The sequence below is a fragment of the Symsagittifera roscoffensis genome, chromosome 1, assembly GCF_963678635.1.
Source record: "Symsagittifera roscoffensis chromosome 1, txSymRosc1.1, whole genome shotgun sequence".
Taxonomy (NCBI): Eukaryota; Metazoa; Xenacoelomorpha; order Acoela; family Convolutidae; genus Symsagittifera; species Symsagittifera roscoffensis.
The window spans coordinates 39,292,844-39,310,771 of record NC_087062.1 but is presented as its reverse complement, the minus strand read 5'-3'; the positions used below and the strand labels follow the sequence as shown (position 1 = coordinate 39,310,771).

The 17,928-nt window shown below is 37.3% G+C and overlaps 1 protein-coding gene across 1 annotated transcript; it reads right to left on the bottom strand.

Annotated features, from left to right (window-relative positions):
• Nucleotides 1–169: 169 nt before the first annotated feature.
• Nucleotides 170–14,264, bottom strand: LOC134844195 (apoptotic chromatin condensation inducer in the nucleus-like). The gene is made up of 12 exons (XM_063860766.1): nucleotides 14,138–14,264; nucleotides 14,010–14,061; nucleotides 13,220–13,687; nucleotides 12,826–13,034; nucleotides 10,975–11,032; nucleotides 10,731–10,837; nucleotides 10,559–10,660; nucleotides 9,877–10,108; nucleotides 6,175–6,458; nucleotides 5,807–6,084; nucleotides 5,063–5,256; nucleotides 170–933 (listed from the first exon to the last, which is right to left on the bottom strand). The coding sequence occupies exons 1-12, from the start codon at nucleotides 14,261–14,263 to the stop codon at nucleotides 464–466; spliced, it is 2,580 nt and encodes an 859-aa protein (XP_063716836.1). The 5' UTR covers nucleotide 14,264; the 3' UTR covers nucleotides 170–463.
• Between the last annotated feature and the right edge of the window lie 3,664 nt (nucleotides 14,265–17,928).

Genomic DNA, 17,928 nt, shown 5'->3' with positions numbered 1-17,928 from the left:
CGTTCATCGAGTGACCTTCAATTCAACTCCAATACTTACAAACCGCAGATATTTCAAAAGTCTAATCAATTAAGTATATGCACTAACACCATTGTGATTTCGCTACGGTTAGAATTTGACAGCGACTATCGTCCTTATTTGGATCAGATCACTCTCTATTGAAAACCTCTCATTTTTCTGAAAATGGATTGAGAATATCATATCATAATTCACAGACAAATTGGACAAATGGTAAAGTAAACAAATATATAACAAATCCATCAACTTTAAATCCGTAAACAGTGAACGAAAAACATCATAATAATCTCCATCAAAGCTTGGCTCAATTTTAAATATTTTTAAGCATAACTGAAATGCTATGCGCTGAGCTTGGGTTCAAAACCATAATATTGAACTCTGTATTGAGTTTTTTTAACTACTGTCGAAAAATTCCTCGATAAGAATCAGCTAAGTTTCTCAGTGTTCATCGATGTCTCCCCGAGTCTCTTGGATACCCTCTTGAACCTCCATAAGATCCCGATGATCTGTGACATCCTGACCTTTGACCGTAAAACGGAGGCGGCGGTGAATTTCTCCTGCTGTTATTGCGATCACTTCCCCCTCCTCTACCTCCATATCTTCTGTCAGGTGAGGGTGAATAATTCCTTCTGTAGCCCCCTCCCCCGACACCTCTTCTAGGGGGGCTCATTGAGTGATCTCTGTGTCGACTGGACTCTGTCTCCAAAGTAGTTTTTAGCATTGCGGACTGTTGTTGTAGTTGTTCCAGTTCTTTCTGCTCGGCTGCTCGTTTTCTGTCTCTGACTACCATTTCGTCCTCTGTGAGAGGTAACCAGTATATACAAGGGTCTGCTTTGGTTTTGCGGAAAAGATCATCTAGCAGTTTGACTGGCGCTTTTTCCTTCAGTTGTTCCTTTTTCAGACGCTCTTCTTCGTCTAAACCAAACAGCATACACATATTTAGACGATTGCAACTCCTTTGCTTATCGCAAGGGTAAACATATGGCCTATTGAGCAATTTTTATAAAATCATGAAAATTGTCATGAAGTTTACAAGGTCATTTTGCAAACTCAATTTTGCGAAAAGAGAAGAAAGACAGATTTTCTCATAGGTTGAGCACTTTGAACTTTTACACCACAACCGAACAGAAATTTATATCAAAATAAATTGTAGCCTCTCAAGCGAATCAAAGAAGCTGACAAAATCGATCAAACAAACCTAACTATTTAGGCCAATTAAAACTTTTAAGCGAAAAAAAAAGCGTTGAACGTCTGGGGTAGTAAATCTATAAACTACAGCATTATATCAAACGCACTTGGAACTACAACTAAAACTGCTTGCAGCACCAGTGATGTGGTCAATAAGTTGCCGTCAATAAGTCAATTTCATATATACTTAGAAAAACAAGGTCCAGCCGGGAATCACACACCCCAGACCTTACAGTGCAAATGCAAACTGGAAGTTGAGGTTTAATAATGAAGCAAATTTAAATTCTCACAGAAGTTAGCAAAGATGTACACGGGAAAAAACTCTTCTTCCCGATTACAAGACACTTGCTCATGCAAGTGTAGAATTCACAATGCTTTTTCTCAAATAGTTTGCAGCTTTAGCGGTTTGCAGCAAATTTTCAAACTACTGGATATCAACAGACGCAAATCGTAGTCAGAGGAAACAGATATATACTTTCAGTATTTTCAACAACCGCAAGCACATCGCCTTTTCCAGGTAAATTATATTCAAAACTTTAGTTTGAAATACTTTCCAAAGTTTAAGAAAATACTAGAAAAGCTCCTCAAAACTTTAATTTTTTTTAAAAATAGTGCTTTTAAACGGGAAATAACGGGAAGCTTTCAAAAACTAGAGATATATTATAGTCTCATGTCATCATTTTCGGAATAAATTGAGGTTTTTCTTGCTTCGTTTAAATACAATTTAAATTGGAATCAGAATTAGATGAAAGCCCCAAACACTGAGGCGAAGCTCACTTTGATGATGAAAATTCTATCAACTTTTATGGGAGACGGCAACATACCTCTCTTTGAGCAAATGAATTTTAATTAAATTAAAAAAAACAAATCGCAAAAAAAAACAAAATTGAGTGAGTACAACTTCTTCGAAGACGTACAACTACTTCAAACACCTAATGAAAAAACGCAGCAAATTTCCAGATTTTTGACAAATTTCAAAATTTTCTAGACTAACCAAAACTATGGGATTCTATCAACGACAATATTAAAAAATGGAACGTCATTCGTCAAAATTTGTGAAAAAGAAAAAACATGATTTTTTATAGAGTTAAGATCAGATAAAATAGGTATAAGTTTGTTACCCACTCAAGTTCGGAAAAATTATGAGTTAAAATTCGAAATCATTCCCGTTTTTTGCGACCTAAACAGTTTTGCTGTTTGGCAGTGAAAATAGCGCGTAACACGACAATTCGCAACAAAAGACAACTCCCAAAAAAAACAACTCGTATAAATTAGCAATTACAACAACTCGCAAAACGCGATAACTCGCAATAAACTTGCAGTAAGATAATTCTTTAATTACTCCGAAACTAAGACCCGTAATTCTCCCATTAAAAATCATTTAATTTTCTTTTTATTTCAAAGCAATTATTGGGGAAAGATATGAGTCTTTTTGTTCGTTTATGACCCAAACATGAGTTCAAATCCTTGATTGCATTAATAGGTATACCATCATTTTGGTTTCTAAAAATGTTTCTAGTCATTCAAATGATATTGCAATTCACTACAAGTCAGTTCGGGAAACGAATCTTGATCTTTGAAGATGAAAAATTAAATGAAGTTTGATTTATTAAAAAAAAAGCGGGTAAACAACCTGGAGACCCTCAAAAAACGTTGCAAATCAGTACTTCCACGTGATGATTTATTTGTGAGGAAAAAATGGATTATTTATATTCAGTGTTATATTCAATTAAACATTTTAAGAAAATCGGTTCAAAAAAGGGTAAAAAAGCATGACCGTGAAACGTGCATAGCAGTTAAAAATCGAGGGGGGAATGTACAAAAAACTTTTGACAAGCTGTTTCGAAAAATAGTCCTCACTACTTGCACTATTCTTGGGGGCAAAATGTAAAATTTTCGAAAATGTTGCAAAAACTTTTGCACTAAATTTTACAAAATGTTTTTCACTACTTCAGCGGGCAAAATGCAAATTTTCCAAAAATTAAAAGAGCGCAAAATACGCAAAAACATCCCCGATCTATTTATCAAAACGTAACGAGCACCGTTTCTGAGGAGTGCGCAGCAAACAAGCCGAAAATTACCTCGGTTGCAAGAGCGATTAAACGAGAAAGAGACTTCGGAGGTTTGCCTAAGACCGTGAAGGACATAGCAATTCCCATGGAACTTCAAACCACTTTAAGGGGGAAAACTTTTTGACTCATAAATTGGGGCCGGGGGATTCCGACCGACTTCTTGTGTACACCACTGATGCAAACTTGGACATTCTCGAGCGTTACACAACTTTGCACGCCAATGGCACAATTTAAAAAAGTCCCTCGTTGTTTTATCAAAGATATACTGTACATGCTGTTATACATAACTGCCCCTTACCAATGGTTTACTTTTTGTTGCAACGAAAAACTCAAAAGCAATATCAACAAGCATTTCGTGTGTTACGAGAACTTAACTCATTATTAGAGCCAAAAGAAATTGTTATTGATTTCGAAAAGGCAGCAATTTCTGCTTTCAAATCGGAATTTCCCACAGCGACCATAAAAGGGTGCTTTTCTCATTTTGCGCAGGCCAATTGGCGAAAAATACAAGAATTGTGACTGGCGGTTGAATACAGAAAAGACACTTAAAAAGTGAAATCAGTTATTGCGCTGGCTCTCATTCCTGAATGCGACTTGATGTTGGCACTAGAAGCTCTTTACGCAACAACAACTGAGAATCAGCTCCATTCATATCTCAGCTATTCCGAAAAAACTTGGGTGGAGGAATTTGTGCGTGGAATTCTACGAAAAGATCCAGATTTCAAACCAGCTATATGGAACCAGTTCAGCAATGCGGCAAATGGAAATCAAACAACCAACAATTCGCTCAAGGATAGCATAGAGTTTTTCAAGTATGAATGGGTTCTGCTCAACCCTGTATCAAAATTCATCCAACGAAAAAGGAAGGAGCAAAAAAAAATCGTCTGATTCGGTTCAAATCCGGAGAAAAGGCCCTATAAATGTCCTAAATATGAACAATTGGCAACAAAGGATGTCAGAAACTTTAAAATTATCAAAACAATGATCTAATTTCGCAGCTGGAAGCTCTTTCAATCAAGTTTGATCTATAAACCACTTTATACCAAAGAAACTTTGACGCCTCAAAGGCTTTGATGTTTAAACGCTTTTTTGTTTCACATTTAGATTAAAGGGAAATTTAACTTTCTTCTGAGTTTTATACGAGTTGTCTCTTGTTGCGAGTTGTCGCGGTATCGAGTTAGCGGCAAGGGCATTTTTTTTTTAATTATCTCAGTAAAATCTAATTGGATGTTTTATTCCGCTGGAAAGCCTGAAAAATTAAAAGGCAACCTGAAAAGAAAGTGACCTGTCACTTTAAAAGAAAGTGACATTAAATGACAATCACTGCTTCTTTTACACTTCAAAATGACTTTCATCTATTACAAACAATGTTTATATAGAGGAAAATGCCATGCTGTGGAATTAGCCGACAAGAAAAAAGCAGACTAACGAAAAAAGCCACTTGAAATTTTCCAAGCAGAAAATTATCAAAATACAAAAGATAAGCTTACAGGCCGGACTCAAACACCAAATCCTTTGTTGTCCTAAGCATAAGGGTTAATTCTACGCTTTGCGGGAAATAGTAGTAGGGATGTGCAAGCTTCATATGGTAATATCGTAAACCAGGAATTCGTAAAACAAAATTATCGGAAAGAAGTCTTGTACCCAATAATCTCGGTACCCAATACCCTCGGTAATCGATAGAGTAAATAATATAAATGCTTGCTCATACGGAAATAACTGGTTAGATCTCACTCTGATCATGTTTCTATTTTGTTGAAGTTTTCTGTTGATACTTAACGGACATTTTCGTTTTTGTTCCATTCGTTCGTGGTATCGATCTCTCATCTCCTGTTCCCTTCTTGCACTCACTTTGGGGTCCACTGCGAACCTGCTGTTATCCTCTCTGTCCCTGCTTTCTCGCCTCTTCCTCGTCGGATCTGCCCTGGCCATTTTATTCACACTCGGGTAGTCACTGAACGACTCACGCGATAGCGATCTGCAAACAAATATAGCCAAAAGACATTTGGAAAAGTGTCAATGACCTCAAGTAGAACAAATGTGCTTCAAATTTCAAGCAAAAAATAAAAAATTTCTAAAGCACCTTGCATTTCAAGAATAATGCAAGATGGACACTTTGGGAACATAGCCAACATACAGTTGGAAAAAAAAACAATGAACGCAAGAAAACAGAAAAAAAACTGGCCTGTTTTTTTTTTAAATCTCAACTTTTGAATTTCGAAGAAAAAAAATTAGATGGCTTAAAATTTCAAGAACACTATGATTGACACTTTTTTTCGTCTGAACCATAAAAAATTAACTGAATCATAAAAAACTGGATCGATAGGTAAATTTTTTATTTCGCTGGGAAATCTGATAACTGAATTCCATTTGCTAGATTCCGTTTGTTTATTCATGCATATCAAAGCAATTAACAGGGACAATAGTAAAACATCCCGTATGTTTGATAATGTATATCAAAGCGAAATGAAGGGAATAATTTGGGCGGAAGTGACTGCTTTTGGGGCGGAAACGATTAGTCACGTTACCTGCTTCTTCGTTTCCACTCTTTCCTCTTCGACCTGCTCTCGAGGCCAGCTGCAGTTCGGATGATGTTCGGCGACCTTCGAGTTGTGAACTTCGTCTCCCCAATGTCAGCTTCCTTCGATTCACTTCTATTCTTAGAGATTTTTTTCAGAATCCCTCTGACGTCATCCAGCTGCAATTGACTGACAAATTCCAACTTCAACGTCTTGGGATTTGTCGAGGGCCACTTGCAGCCGAACAAAGATTCGCGACAATTCTTCGCACTGTCTTCCTCTTTGAACTAAAATAATTACCTTTTTCAATCCCATCTGTGCATGGGGGGGGGGTGTGTTTACAAACAACAAATATCTAAGAAAATGGCTTCGCTCACCTTCACGTAACATTGAGACTTGATGTCATCGATCCAGAATTCGTCATCGATAATTTCGCCAAACTTCCCTAAGAGTCCCTTCAGTTGTAACAACGTAAAAGGCCTTGTCAGTCGCATCACGTGCACTATAGTGGACACTGGGTTGCGTGCCTCGGGAACAATTTCATCTGGCTCTTTTTTGGGCAAATCAACACCCAATGGCGTGGCTGCGGCATCTTCGGTGTTTCGTCCTTTCACTTTTGGAACAATTGTCTTCTTCGGCTCAGCTTCGACCGAAAAAGAAACTAAAACAAAAAAGTTTTAAATAGGGCCAACCTTCAGAAGAACTATTAAGGATTCAGAAAAATTAGATTTTACTATTAATGCAATTTTTAGAGAGTTAACTATGTGAGCAATGATTTTGTCATGGTGTCTTCTGCGACTCAGTAATAATGATAGATTATGACAGATAAGACCAGGACTCGATACTCAATATTAAACTGAACTTTGAACACAGTACCAAAGCAGAGCTTCGCACTACTTGCGATACATCACAAGCGTATCATGGCACCTGATCGACTCGGCAGAAAATGAGACGAAAGCGAACATCAGAAAACTTAGCTAAAAAGTTCGACAACGAGGCAAAGCGAGGCGATACAACATAAAACTAGCATGGTATCTACACGAAAGCCACCAAATCGAAAAAAAAAAACGTTTAAGCAAACTACATCTACAAAATTATATTGCTTGTTACGAATGAAGTTCAGCTTGAAAAAAAAAACATAATAAAAAAACAGTCGATAGAGTTAACACAGAGGCGAAGCTGAGCTTCGCGCCCCTTGCGAAACAAATATGATCGTTATGAAAATCAAACGGAAAAAAAGATCAAAAAATCGTTTTTGTCAAAAAAAATTGCAACAAAAGCCCAAAACAATCCGGAATAAAATTGCCTGCACCAATAGATACTCTAGAAAGAGCTTACGAACTGCCATAGAGACGCCAAGTTTTCAAAAAAAGAACGTCCTTTCTGCAGAACTTAGCAGACAAAAATAAGCAGACAGATAATCTAAATTAGCCAAGATTTTCTATTTGCGAGAAAAACAAGTCTTAACTGGAATCGAACTCCCGGCATTGGTCTTCTTACGCATGGGGGTTAGAGCAACTTGAAATATAGCTGAAACATCGAGCTACGGGAACTAAGCCGACAAAAACAAACAGACGGACGATAATCCGAAAAAGCACAAAAAAGGGCCCGTCCGGATTCGAGCCGCGAATCTTTGCCATCTCTAGCACTTGTTTTACCTCAACGCCAGATGTGCCGGATGGTTGATTGGATTTGAATTTGTAATTACCAAGCGGTAACAAAGCAGAAATCCTTCATGCCGAAAAGACATTCAGAAAAATTCTAAACTAATAAAAAATGTCCCTTTTCCCGTCAGAGCCCACAAACGCGCAAAGCATAATTTTTTTCGGACGTAACGACGCAAAAGAAGACCACTAAGTCGAAACTAATTGGGCTGAATGTTACTAAGCCGATAAAAAAAGACGGGAAAAAAATGAAATTTTAACATCGAGCTGGTTAAATGACAACCAATGTGAAAACCAAATTTCAATTCGGCCAGATTTTTCAAATGCTATAAACATCTGCAGTTTAAATTGTTTACAGCTAAAACAAAACGATTCTTACAATTAGCAATTATGCCAACAAAACAAGCAGATAAATATTAGGGGGAAATTTTTTTGAACCGGAACAATTACCTTTTGAAAAAAAACTGGTCTTGGTCAGATTCGAACCCAGAACCTTTGCCGTCCCAGGCGTATTCATTAGAACCAGGCTAAGTCTGCAAGGGGCACTACAAATTTTTAATTCATTATGAAACAAGGTACCACCAGTTAAATGAGTCCAATGAGTCCTGTGGACAAAATTGTTTCCGGGAAAAAAAGCCCAGTACCCAATTGATTGCAATACACTTGCTATCGCAAGGGTAAATATACATTCAGAAAAAACATCCCGAACGCAACTAAGCAGACAATACTTGCGTAAGCGCCTGTTGAGCCGAAAACAATTGTTGTCATAGAAAAAAAAGGAGAAAATCTGAGTGGGAACTATATAAGGGATTGTTAATACGCGAGGGTAAGTAACGTGGTAATTGAATTGTAAAAAAATGACATAAATAATTGTAAAACAAAATGACATAGCCAACGTATGAATTTAAAAAACGCATTAACTTTTTTTGATCATTTTTAACCTTCGAAATTCGGAGAAAAACATCACGATAAAGCTGCTTAAAATTCTATTTATGATTTGCCTTAAAAGTTATGATCAAGAATGCTTCTTAGAAAACTAACTCAATTAGAGAAAGCTGGGTCAAAAATCCACTTCCAAAACTTTAGTCATTCACCTTTTTTGCCATTTGCACATTTTAATTGGAGCGCGAAATTTGCTTTCGTTTCAGAAAAAAGATTTGAACTGAAGTCATTCACCTTTTTTGCCATTTGCACTTTTTAATTGGAGCGCGAAATTTGCTTTCGTTACAGAAAATAGATTTGAACTGAACTTTGAAATCAAAAGTCAATTTTCAAAAGATCACATTTGAGCGTTAACAAATTTTCCTGAAAAATAAACAAATTACACGCCTTGGGGTAAAATCTGTGGTCCAAGTTTTGAACGGGAAGTCCATCATCCGCTTGTAATACTCAACATTAACTAATCTACATAACTTTGTCCGTTTGTCTCAACTGCTGCTCATTTTGAGTAAAAAATTTCAAGACAAAAGCTATCATCAGAAAAGCCTGGAAACCAACTTAACAGAGTAATAAACTGGACAAAACGGGGCAGCAGACGCGTGTTGAGCCGAAAAAAAATATTGTCGAAAATTTTGAGTAATAAAACAGTTTTTGAGCCCCCCCCCCCCCTCCCAAAGCGCACACGCTTACGATAATTTTTAACTTTTATAACGACGCAAAATGAAGCAACAATGCCAATATTATACAAATGGAATTTTTAAAAGGCAAATAACCACTTTAAGCAGGTAAACACAAGTATAGTCGGTTGCTGTGTATGAAGAACAGCATCTTCCGACCACACTGATTTAAAAAAATATATTTTAATTTTTAGAAAACATTTTCTTGAATCAGCGTGGTTGGAAGATAATTTAGTAGTAAAGGGCGACTGAAGTTGACATAGTAATAAAATGAAGTAAAAATCATCAATTTTTGTCTAATTTAGTCTGAAAATCAAAAATATTTACACCCATTTTTCTCGACACTTAAGAGATTGATTATGATTTTTTAGAACCCGAAACACGACCAACATGGCTTTAGTATAATACCACACTTGACCTTCTATGAGATTTCCGCAAGGTAGTCAAAATTGGCTATAAAACTTCAAAAACGGACGTCACACCATAGCTCCTTCTAAGTCAAACTTCCTTTTCGAGATTGGTCGGAAAATTAAAAAAAATAGGTTTGAAGCCGGAGTTAGTAAATTTACAATGAGTATTAAAAATCAGTTTCGAATAGAACGGATATTTCAAATGCAAACATGCTCAAAATATGTTCGTTGGATAACAAACACAAAGCTCTCGAGAGAATTAACGACAATATTGAGTGAGAAAAATTTTTAACCTGAAACAGTCTATGTAGCGATTTGGCAACGCTTGGCTAATCGCAAGCGTAAATCTCACCAAAAATATTATAAATTGATCTTAGTCAAGATCTTACTCAGTGCATGTTTGGACTTGTGTTCTCCCTCTTCTAGATCCTCCTCCTTGCCTCCCTTTTTCTTTTTCCTCGTCTCCCTTTTCTCCTCCTTCTCCTTGTCCTTCTCCCCTTCCTCTTCTACCTCTCCGTCGTTGTCCTCTCTCGCTTCGATCTCCAACTCATCTTCTTTTACAGATTCAATCGACACTCGCTTCGTCTTTTCTGTCAATCCTTCGTCCTCAATCTTGCTGTCCTGAAATATGTATATTTTTGGCATGATATATGCAAGCAACGTTTGATATAATTTGGTGTCATGCTATGACCGAGTTTACAATTTCATTTGTTTTTTTTTAGACATTCCGAATACATTTTATAAAAATTGCATAGCTAATTAGACATTCAAAATCAAAAAAATAAATGTGTCGTTGCTTTTGTAGACATTCAAAATCCATAAAAATCATCTTGCTGTGTCTAGAGAATCAAAATCCATTAAAAAATTATACATTGCTTTTGTAGACATTCAAAATCCATAAAAAACATTGCAATTTTTAGACAATCAAAATCCATTAAAAAAATCGTGCTTTGTTTTTTAGACATTCAAAATGCATTGAAAAATAACAGCAGAAAAAAATCAATCAAAACTAACGCTTTTTAGCCTTTAACCTGTCTAACATGTAGATGAGAATAAAGTGACAGTTATAACCTTGGATTTTCTTTTCCTGTCAAGCGAGGGCGATTTGTGATCATTTGTCGATTCCCTGGATTTATCCTTGGGAGCAGTCGGACTCTTATTCGACACAATAGTCTGAAAATGAACCCGTTTAAGACCTCAAATTTGAATGATCTTCAGCAGTTTTCCTTAACAAATGCCTCACGTTTAGGACGTCAGTGGAGATGACGATGTTGCAGTTCTGAGAGTCTCCTGAAGATGTCACCCACTTCCGTTTCTTCTCCTTGCTGCCTCCTTCTTCGGCTGGCACTCCTGCCAAGCAATTCAAATATTCAATTTCTAAAAAGCTGTCACCCAAAATACCTGCTTCAGTCATTTATGAGCTTGTCATATAGTCGCAAATCGAAGCAGATATAAATTTTGCCAGAGATCATGCATTTCAGACATACCATCGACTGCAGGAGTTTCATTTCGCTTCCGTATTTTGACCGGTTTCGATTGGGCCTTCTAAAAATAAAAACTTGCATTAGCAATGGCGGTAAAAATTCATTTCTAAAGATAAGGCTTTTATTTTATGAAACACATGTCTAACAAACTTATAGCAAACATTCATAATATAACATAGATTTTGATCAAATGAAAAATTTATCAAACTATGTTTTAACTCACTCTGTAACTGCCGTTAAGCCAACCAATGCTTAGTACTGATTGTACTATCACAAGGTAAACTCAACAAAAGGAAAACGAACGGAACCAAGTCGGGCTAACAGACATATTTATGGCACGAAATTTTGTAATCTCAGAAGAATGGATATTAGTTTAAAGACGGTCCAGAGAAAAGAAGTAGACAAAATTCATTCACAGCTGGCTTATAGTAGCGACCAGCTTTCGAGGCATGTCCAAGGTGGCAGTGAGGATCCACAAAATGACACATTGGCAATTGGCTAACCAATGATTAGTTTCTCTTATAGCTGAGAAACTAGCTTAGGACGCCAGTGACCATTTAGCGGGCCATAGCATCAAAAGCAAATACCTCAGTAAATATGGAAGTAAATGAGCGACGAGAAGGAAGTAACAAGATGTAAAATCACTACCAAGTTTTTCACCACAGCGCCCCAAAATGCTTACGTATATTTGTGATGTACCTTTCTTTCCTCTCTCTGAAGCAAAAACCAACACAGCTTGAATCCTACCCGGAAAACTCGTATCTTTTTAATCCTCGTTTTAATGACTCATCCAAAAATGAACGCAGTTCCGTTCGTATTTTGACTCTTTCATCAGCATTTGTCACATGGCTCGTGTTGTTAATGACCAACTGCCATTTTTAGCGTCTCCAAAATGAAACCATTACCACCACATTTTCTTTTTTAAAGGATTCATGGACGATTTCTTCTTAAACGGATCTTTAACAGGTACTTGTGGATAAGGCTTTGAGCTTTGTCGATATGGGTCAAAAGATTCATGTTCCAAACTGAAGTATGAAGGTCTCTTCTTAGTTTATTGGCCTTTTGCAGATTTGCCAACTTTCTGATCAGACAGATCGGCTTCAACGGTTATCCTAACTAGCAGCGACAGCATGGAAGCCTTCGCTTTCTTTGTCTCTAGTCAAGTTGACTCTTTCTTCGCAAACATCACTTAGCCAGCATTTCATTTTCAGCTTATTCGACAGTCCTCTTCTAATGCTCACCGCGTCCCAATTTTTATCTGTCATCTATTCTTCAAGTCCACGGAAGATCTTCTTTCAGCTTTTTATTATTTCCGCAGCAACGGGATCTAATCCGCTTAGTTGTCTAGAGCGTTAGCAGTTACTTCCAGTTTTCGCCTCATTAGGCTAGAATTGTTTTCACGGGATACCACTTGTTTGATTTAAGGCATGGGAGCGCAATGGAGATGTTTATTGGCTAAGTCCCCCCATTTCAAAATTCCGATAACTTCTCATGTTCATTTTCATATAAACTTGCCACTGATATTCGATGAAACTTGGAACAATCTGATATTTGCACGCATTGTAGGAAATTCGCAATGACCAGGCCTCATGACGAGCACATGAACCTATGAGCGCATCAGTTATACACAGCTGATTCTAATAAAACAACCTTTCAGTTTCCCATTCAACCAATAACAGCTTCATTGAATCTTTGTACATTGTATTTTAATCTTCATGACATATTCTATGATTTTTTCCCCATGTACTGCAAGTAACTTCAATTGAAAAACCGCCAAAAATAACCTTTTTCTGTTAATATTTTATTTTAAAAGCTCAATCTCGTTTTTTGAAATTCTAGAGCTATTAAACTTACCACAGGATTGACAATTTTAATATCAAAAGAGGGCCTGTCACCCTGAGCCGGAACGACGACAGTCCTTTGCTTCGTGCCGTCCACTTCACGACTTCGGTCCTCTATTTCTGGCTCTTGACTAGCATTTCCAGAAATTTCGGCAGTTTCTTCAGTCATGCTATCCTCCACCAGACCTTCTTCCTGGTCGTTTGGAGTCACAAGTTCGCCGTCTTTTAAAACGACAATTTTGTCAGACAAATTAAACCACTCGGTATTTCAAAAATGCTTAAATTGAAAAGTTCGCCATATTTCAAAACAACTAATTTGTCAGACAACTTAAAATCCTTGACATTTAAAAATGCGGAATTTGGAAAATGGTGCATTTGACGACTGAAAAACGCAACAATTTAATTACCTTCAACGTTTTTCTCTTTCTTCTGTTCTTCGATTGTATCACGAGACTCATGCGTTTCCATTCCCAACGTCAAATCAGATGAGCTTTTTGTCACGTCAAGAAGGCTTTCTTCTTCGGCGTCGACATCCAGATCAAGGATCGGTTCCTCTACATCATGTGGAGTTTCGATAGTATTGACGTTGACCCGGACGATATCTTCCTGCTGCTCAACAGTTTCAATTGAATTCAGAAGAGTTTCTTTCTCAGGTAACTTTCGCAATTGCTCCAAAACTTCGATTTGATTAGTCTTGGCTACAACTTCTTTCTGAACATTATGTTCATCCAGATCCACTCGTACATTTAAAGTTGTTTCATTGTCGACTGGTGGCCCTTCCAAATTCAAAACGGGTTCAACAACTGGCTCTACACTATCTTCATGTTCTGCAACTTGTTCAATAATAGCTTCTGTTAGATCTGCAGCTTCCTTTACTGTAAACAGGAGACCACATTGCCTTATTGTGAATTCTTTATTCTAACTATGATTTATTGCCTATTCATAATTCTCATGAAGCCTTTGCAGAGGAGGGATGATTGAAAATAGCAACAATGCATTCAGTGCTGCTAGCTGACTTCATTTAATGATCCAAATTTTCTTGAGGGCTTATATAGTGTGGGTATGCCCCTCTCTGGCTAGCGCACTTAACGTACGCAAAGGAGAATGGCCTTTTCATAATTTATCTTTTAATATTTTGACATCATATTAAGAGTCTTCTGGAATGGAACGGAAGAGGTCACACACAAAGTAACTCACCCCATTCTACCAGATTTTCAGACGTGACACTTTCTTTGGAGCTGGTAGCATTCTGAAAACACATTCCTTGATTTAAACAAACACATGTGTCGGGTGTATGACAAGTTCTGAAAAACTAAAACACAGACCTTAGCGTCTTCAATTCTTGCAATGAGATCTTTTTTAACTCCTTTTGTACTTAATCCCAATTGAGAGCACACATCTTTCAGTTCAGCTACTTTAAGAGCTGATACGTTGTCCGGGAAAACATCCATTCTGAAATAAAATTTTAAATTGAAAAGATTTTTTTTGAATTCAAAACTGACGGAATGTGTGGTAAAGAAGACCACAAGAGGTTTCTCATGTCATTGAATTATCTCTTTGAGACACATCACCTATGGGGGTTCTGTGATTTGACATGCTTTGGGGGCTATGGGGTTTCACAAGACAGATTCTCTGAAGTTAGTAAATAGTTGGAAGGAATACCATCAGTGTTGTGCCAGGCGGTAATATTTGGAAGTTTGACCTATCTCTGGAGAAACAGTTGAACTGGGCGCTAAAAAGAACATATTTCAGATCGAATTTTAAATCTTCTTCCCTTCTTCGCATTAGCAAATCGTTCATTGGAATCGAGAAAAGAATTGAGTTAAAGTGTATAACATACTTATACCAATATCTTACAAACAAAAAGAAGGCTTTTGAAAATACACTGAGACTACCGACTGCCAATTATAGGCTCAACGAAAGAACGAAACAAATTATTTTTGACAAACATTGTTCGACTGCTTCTCTACAAAAATCATTTTTTCATTTGACTTCTAAAAAATGGAATTCACTGCCCATAATTTTGCGCAATTTAGAAAAATCGAAAACAGAATTCAAGAAAAAATTGAAAGAATTTTACGTGAGTGAATTGAGAAACAATCCTATATGTACTAATACAAATACGTGGCGTGATTACCGTTTTTGCTAGTTCTATATTTTTTAATTCAGTTTAATTTTTCACACATTGCTTGAAAGAGAAACTGTATATACTCTGCATATACGTTGTATAATTGGACTATCTGTAAAATTGTTTGTAAAGTTTTATTACCAGCTTGTTCCTAATTCTTAAATCTTTAATTTTCTATAGTATCCGAAACTTCATATACTTTAATCAACCAATTTCCGAACTGTAACCGATTTTGTTTTTTTTTTGTTTTGTTTATTGCTTGTTTTCTGATGTTTTGTTTTTGTTTGATGTAACCAATGAATTTATAACCAATTTTATTATTTACACTTTGCTACACTGATGCCTCGGCTTTTTATTGTATAGTAATTCAAGTGTTCTTTCTTCTTCTTCTTCTTCAACACGAACTACGTAATTTTGGGAGGAAATTTAATTTTTCAAAAATCGAATGGAGCCTGTCATGCTCAACTTTCTCGCGCAAACTGAAAATCTCAGAAATAGAAGATCAGAACAACCGATTTAAAAACGCGGGAAAGTGCTTATAAAAGCAGCGGGAAATTGCTATTCGCAATTTCCAGATACAAAATAAACGCGAGTAGAGCCGTCTTATTCTGAAATAGGAGAAGGAGTGATTACAGAAGGAGAACACAATTATTCGAGCTGAACTAGAGTGAACCCTGTGGAAAGGTGGACAGCTGGGGTGTCCCAATGGTTCCGACCAAAACTTCAATTCTTGAGTCAAAACTTATTTCCCTTGTTGAAATTAATTAGTATAAAACCTCTCAAATTATCATACTTAATTCTCGAGTTGCTTACTGATTTAGTTACTCCAATTCTTGAGTGTGCTGATATGTGAGTACCCAATTTAGTTTTCTCGAGTGTGTTTTATGATTGTAATGTTGAGGTAAGGAGAGTATTAGGTTGATCCATCTGAAATGGATCAAAGCTCCACTGTCTAATAAAAAATAACTGTGCGGATTGTTCCGACCCTGTTTTTAACGGCGTTCGTGTATTTTGGGTATTTTCAGACCTAAGTATGGGGACGTTCTTATTTTCTAGAGTGGGGGGTATTTTGGTAGTGGCCTTTAAGCTGTAACGGGTTTTTAGTCTCATGTCGCAAGCGAACCGAATTGGCTCCGACCGTTTTGAGGTAGAAAAACACAAGAGATAGTGTCCCTGACTCTTGAGCCAATGGTTATAGGGCCAATTCCTTTAAACCTCATATGTGACCGAAGTAGGCGACTGTTACATAGTGTTTTTATGGCGCTCCTGGGTGTTTTTACGACATCATGACTACGGAGTCGAACCCACTTGATGCAGCTCCGGGCTACATGCCCATTCGAGAGTACCGGTGGTACGGTTCAGCAATTTGACCTTGAGGAACCTATGGGGGCTATGGGGTTTCACAAGACAGATTCTCTGAAGTTAGTAAATAGTTGGAAGGAATACCATCAGTGTTGTGCCAGTCGGTCATATTTGGAAGTTTGACCTTGAGGAACACGAACTACGTAATTTTGGGAGGAAATTTAATTTTTCAAAAATCGAATGGAGCCTGTCATGCTCAACTTTCTCGCGCAAACTGAAAATCTCAGAAATAGAAGATCAGAACAACCGATTTAAAAACGCGGGAAAGTGCTTATAAAAGCAGCGGGAAATTGCTATTCGCAATTTCCAGATACAAAATAAACGCGAGTAGAGCCGTCTTATTCTGAAATAGGAAAGGGAGTGGTTACAGAAGGAGAATACAATTATTCGAGCTGAACTAGAGTGAACCCTGTGGAAAGGTGGACAGCTGGGGTGTCCCAATGGTTCCGACCAAAACTTCAATTCTTGAGTCAAAACTTATTTCCCTTGTTGAAATTAATTAGTATAAAACCTCTCAAATTATCATACTTAATTCTCGAGTTGCTTACTGATTTAGTTACTCCAATTCTTGAGTGTGCTGATATGTGAGTACCCAATTTAGTTTTCTCGAGTGTGTTTTATGATTGTAATGTTGAGGTAAGGAGAGTATTATGTTGATCCATCTGAAATGGATCAAAGCTCCACTGTCTAATAAAAAATAACTGTGCGGATTGTTCCGACCCTGTTTTTAACGGCGTTTGTGTATTTTGGGTATTTTCAGACCTAAGTATGGGGACGTTCTTATTTTCTAGAGTGGGGGGTATTTTGGTAGTGGCCTTTAAGCTGTAACGGGTTTTTAGTCTCATGTCGCAAGCGAACCGAATTGGCTCCGACCGTTTTGAGGTAGAAAAACACAAGAGATAGTGTACCTGACTCTTGAGCCAATGGTTATAGGGCCAATTCCTTTAAGCCTCATATGTGACCGAAGTAGGCGACTGTTACATAGTGTTTTTATGGCGCTCCTGGGTGTTTTTACGACATCATGACTACGGAGTCGAACCCAATTGATGCAGCTCCGGGCTACATGCCCATTCTAGAGTACCGGTGGTACGGTTCAGCAATTTGACCTTGAGGAACCTATGGGGGCTATGGGGCTTCACAAGACAGATTCTCTGAAGTTAGTAAATAGTTGGAAGGATTAACATCAGTGTTGTGCCAGTCGGTCATATTTGGAAGTTTGACCTTGAGGAACACGAACTACGTAATTTTGGGAGGAAATGGATCAAAGTCTTTTGAGGACAGGCAGTTGTAATACGGTTGTACCGTGATAGAAAACTTCCTGGTACGCTCTCCGAACGAGGCTTAGCTAACCGAGTAAGGGGGGTGACGAAAAAACTAGGGGTGACAAAAAAAACGAGCAAAAGACAAAAAGCGAAACAAAAACCAAAAGAACAGAAAAAGGAACAAAAACTATAAAACAAAAAATGACAGTGACTTTGACACCAAATTAGTTGGATCAAACCTTTGTATTACTTTAATAGTATACCCATACTGTTTTTTTTTATAAGACCGACCGTTTCGATCATTTCAGCAATCTGAAAAGGTGCCCGAGTGTGGGGCGTTGTGAAGGGTTTTCAGATAGCTTGC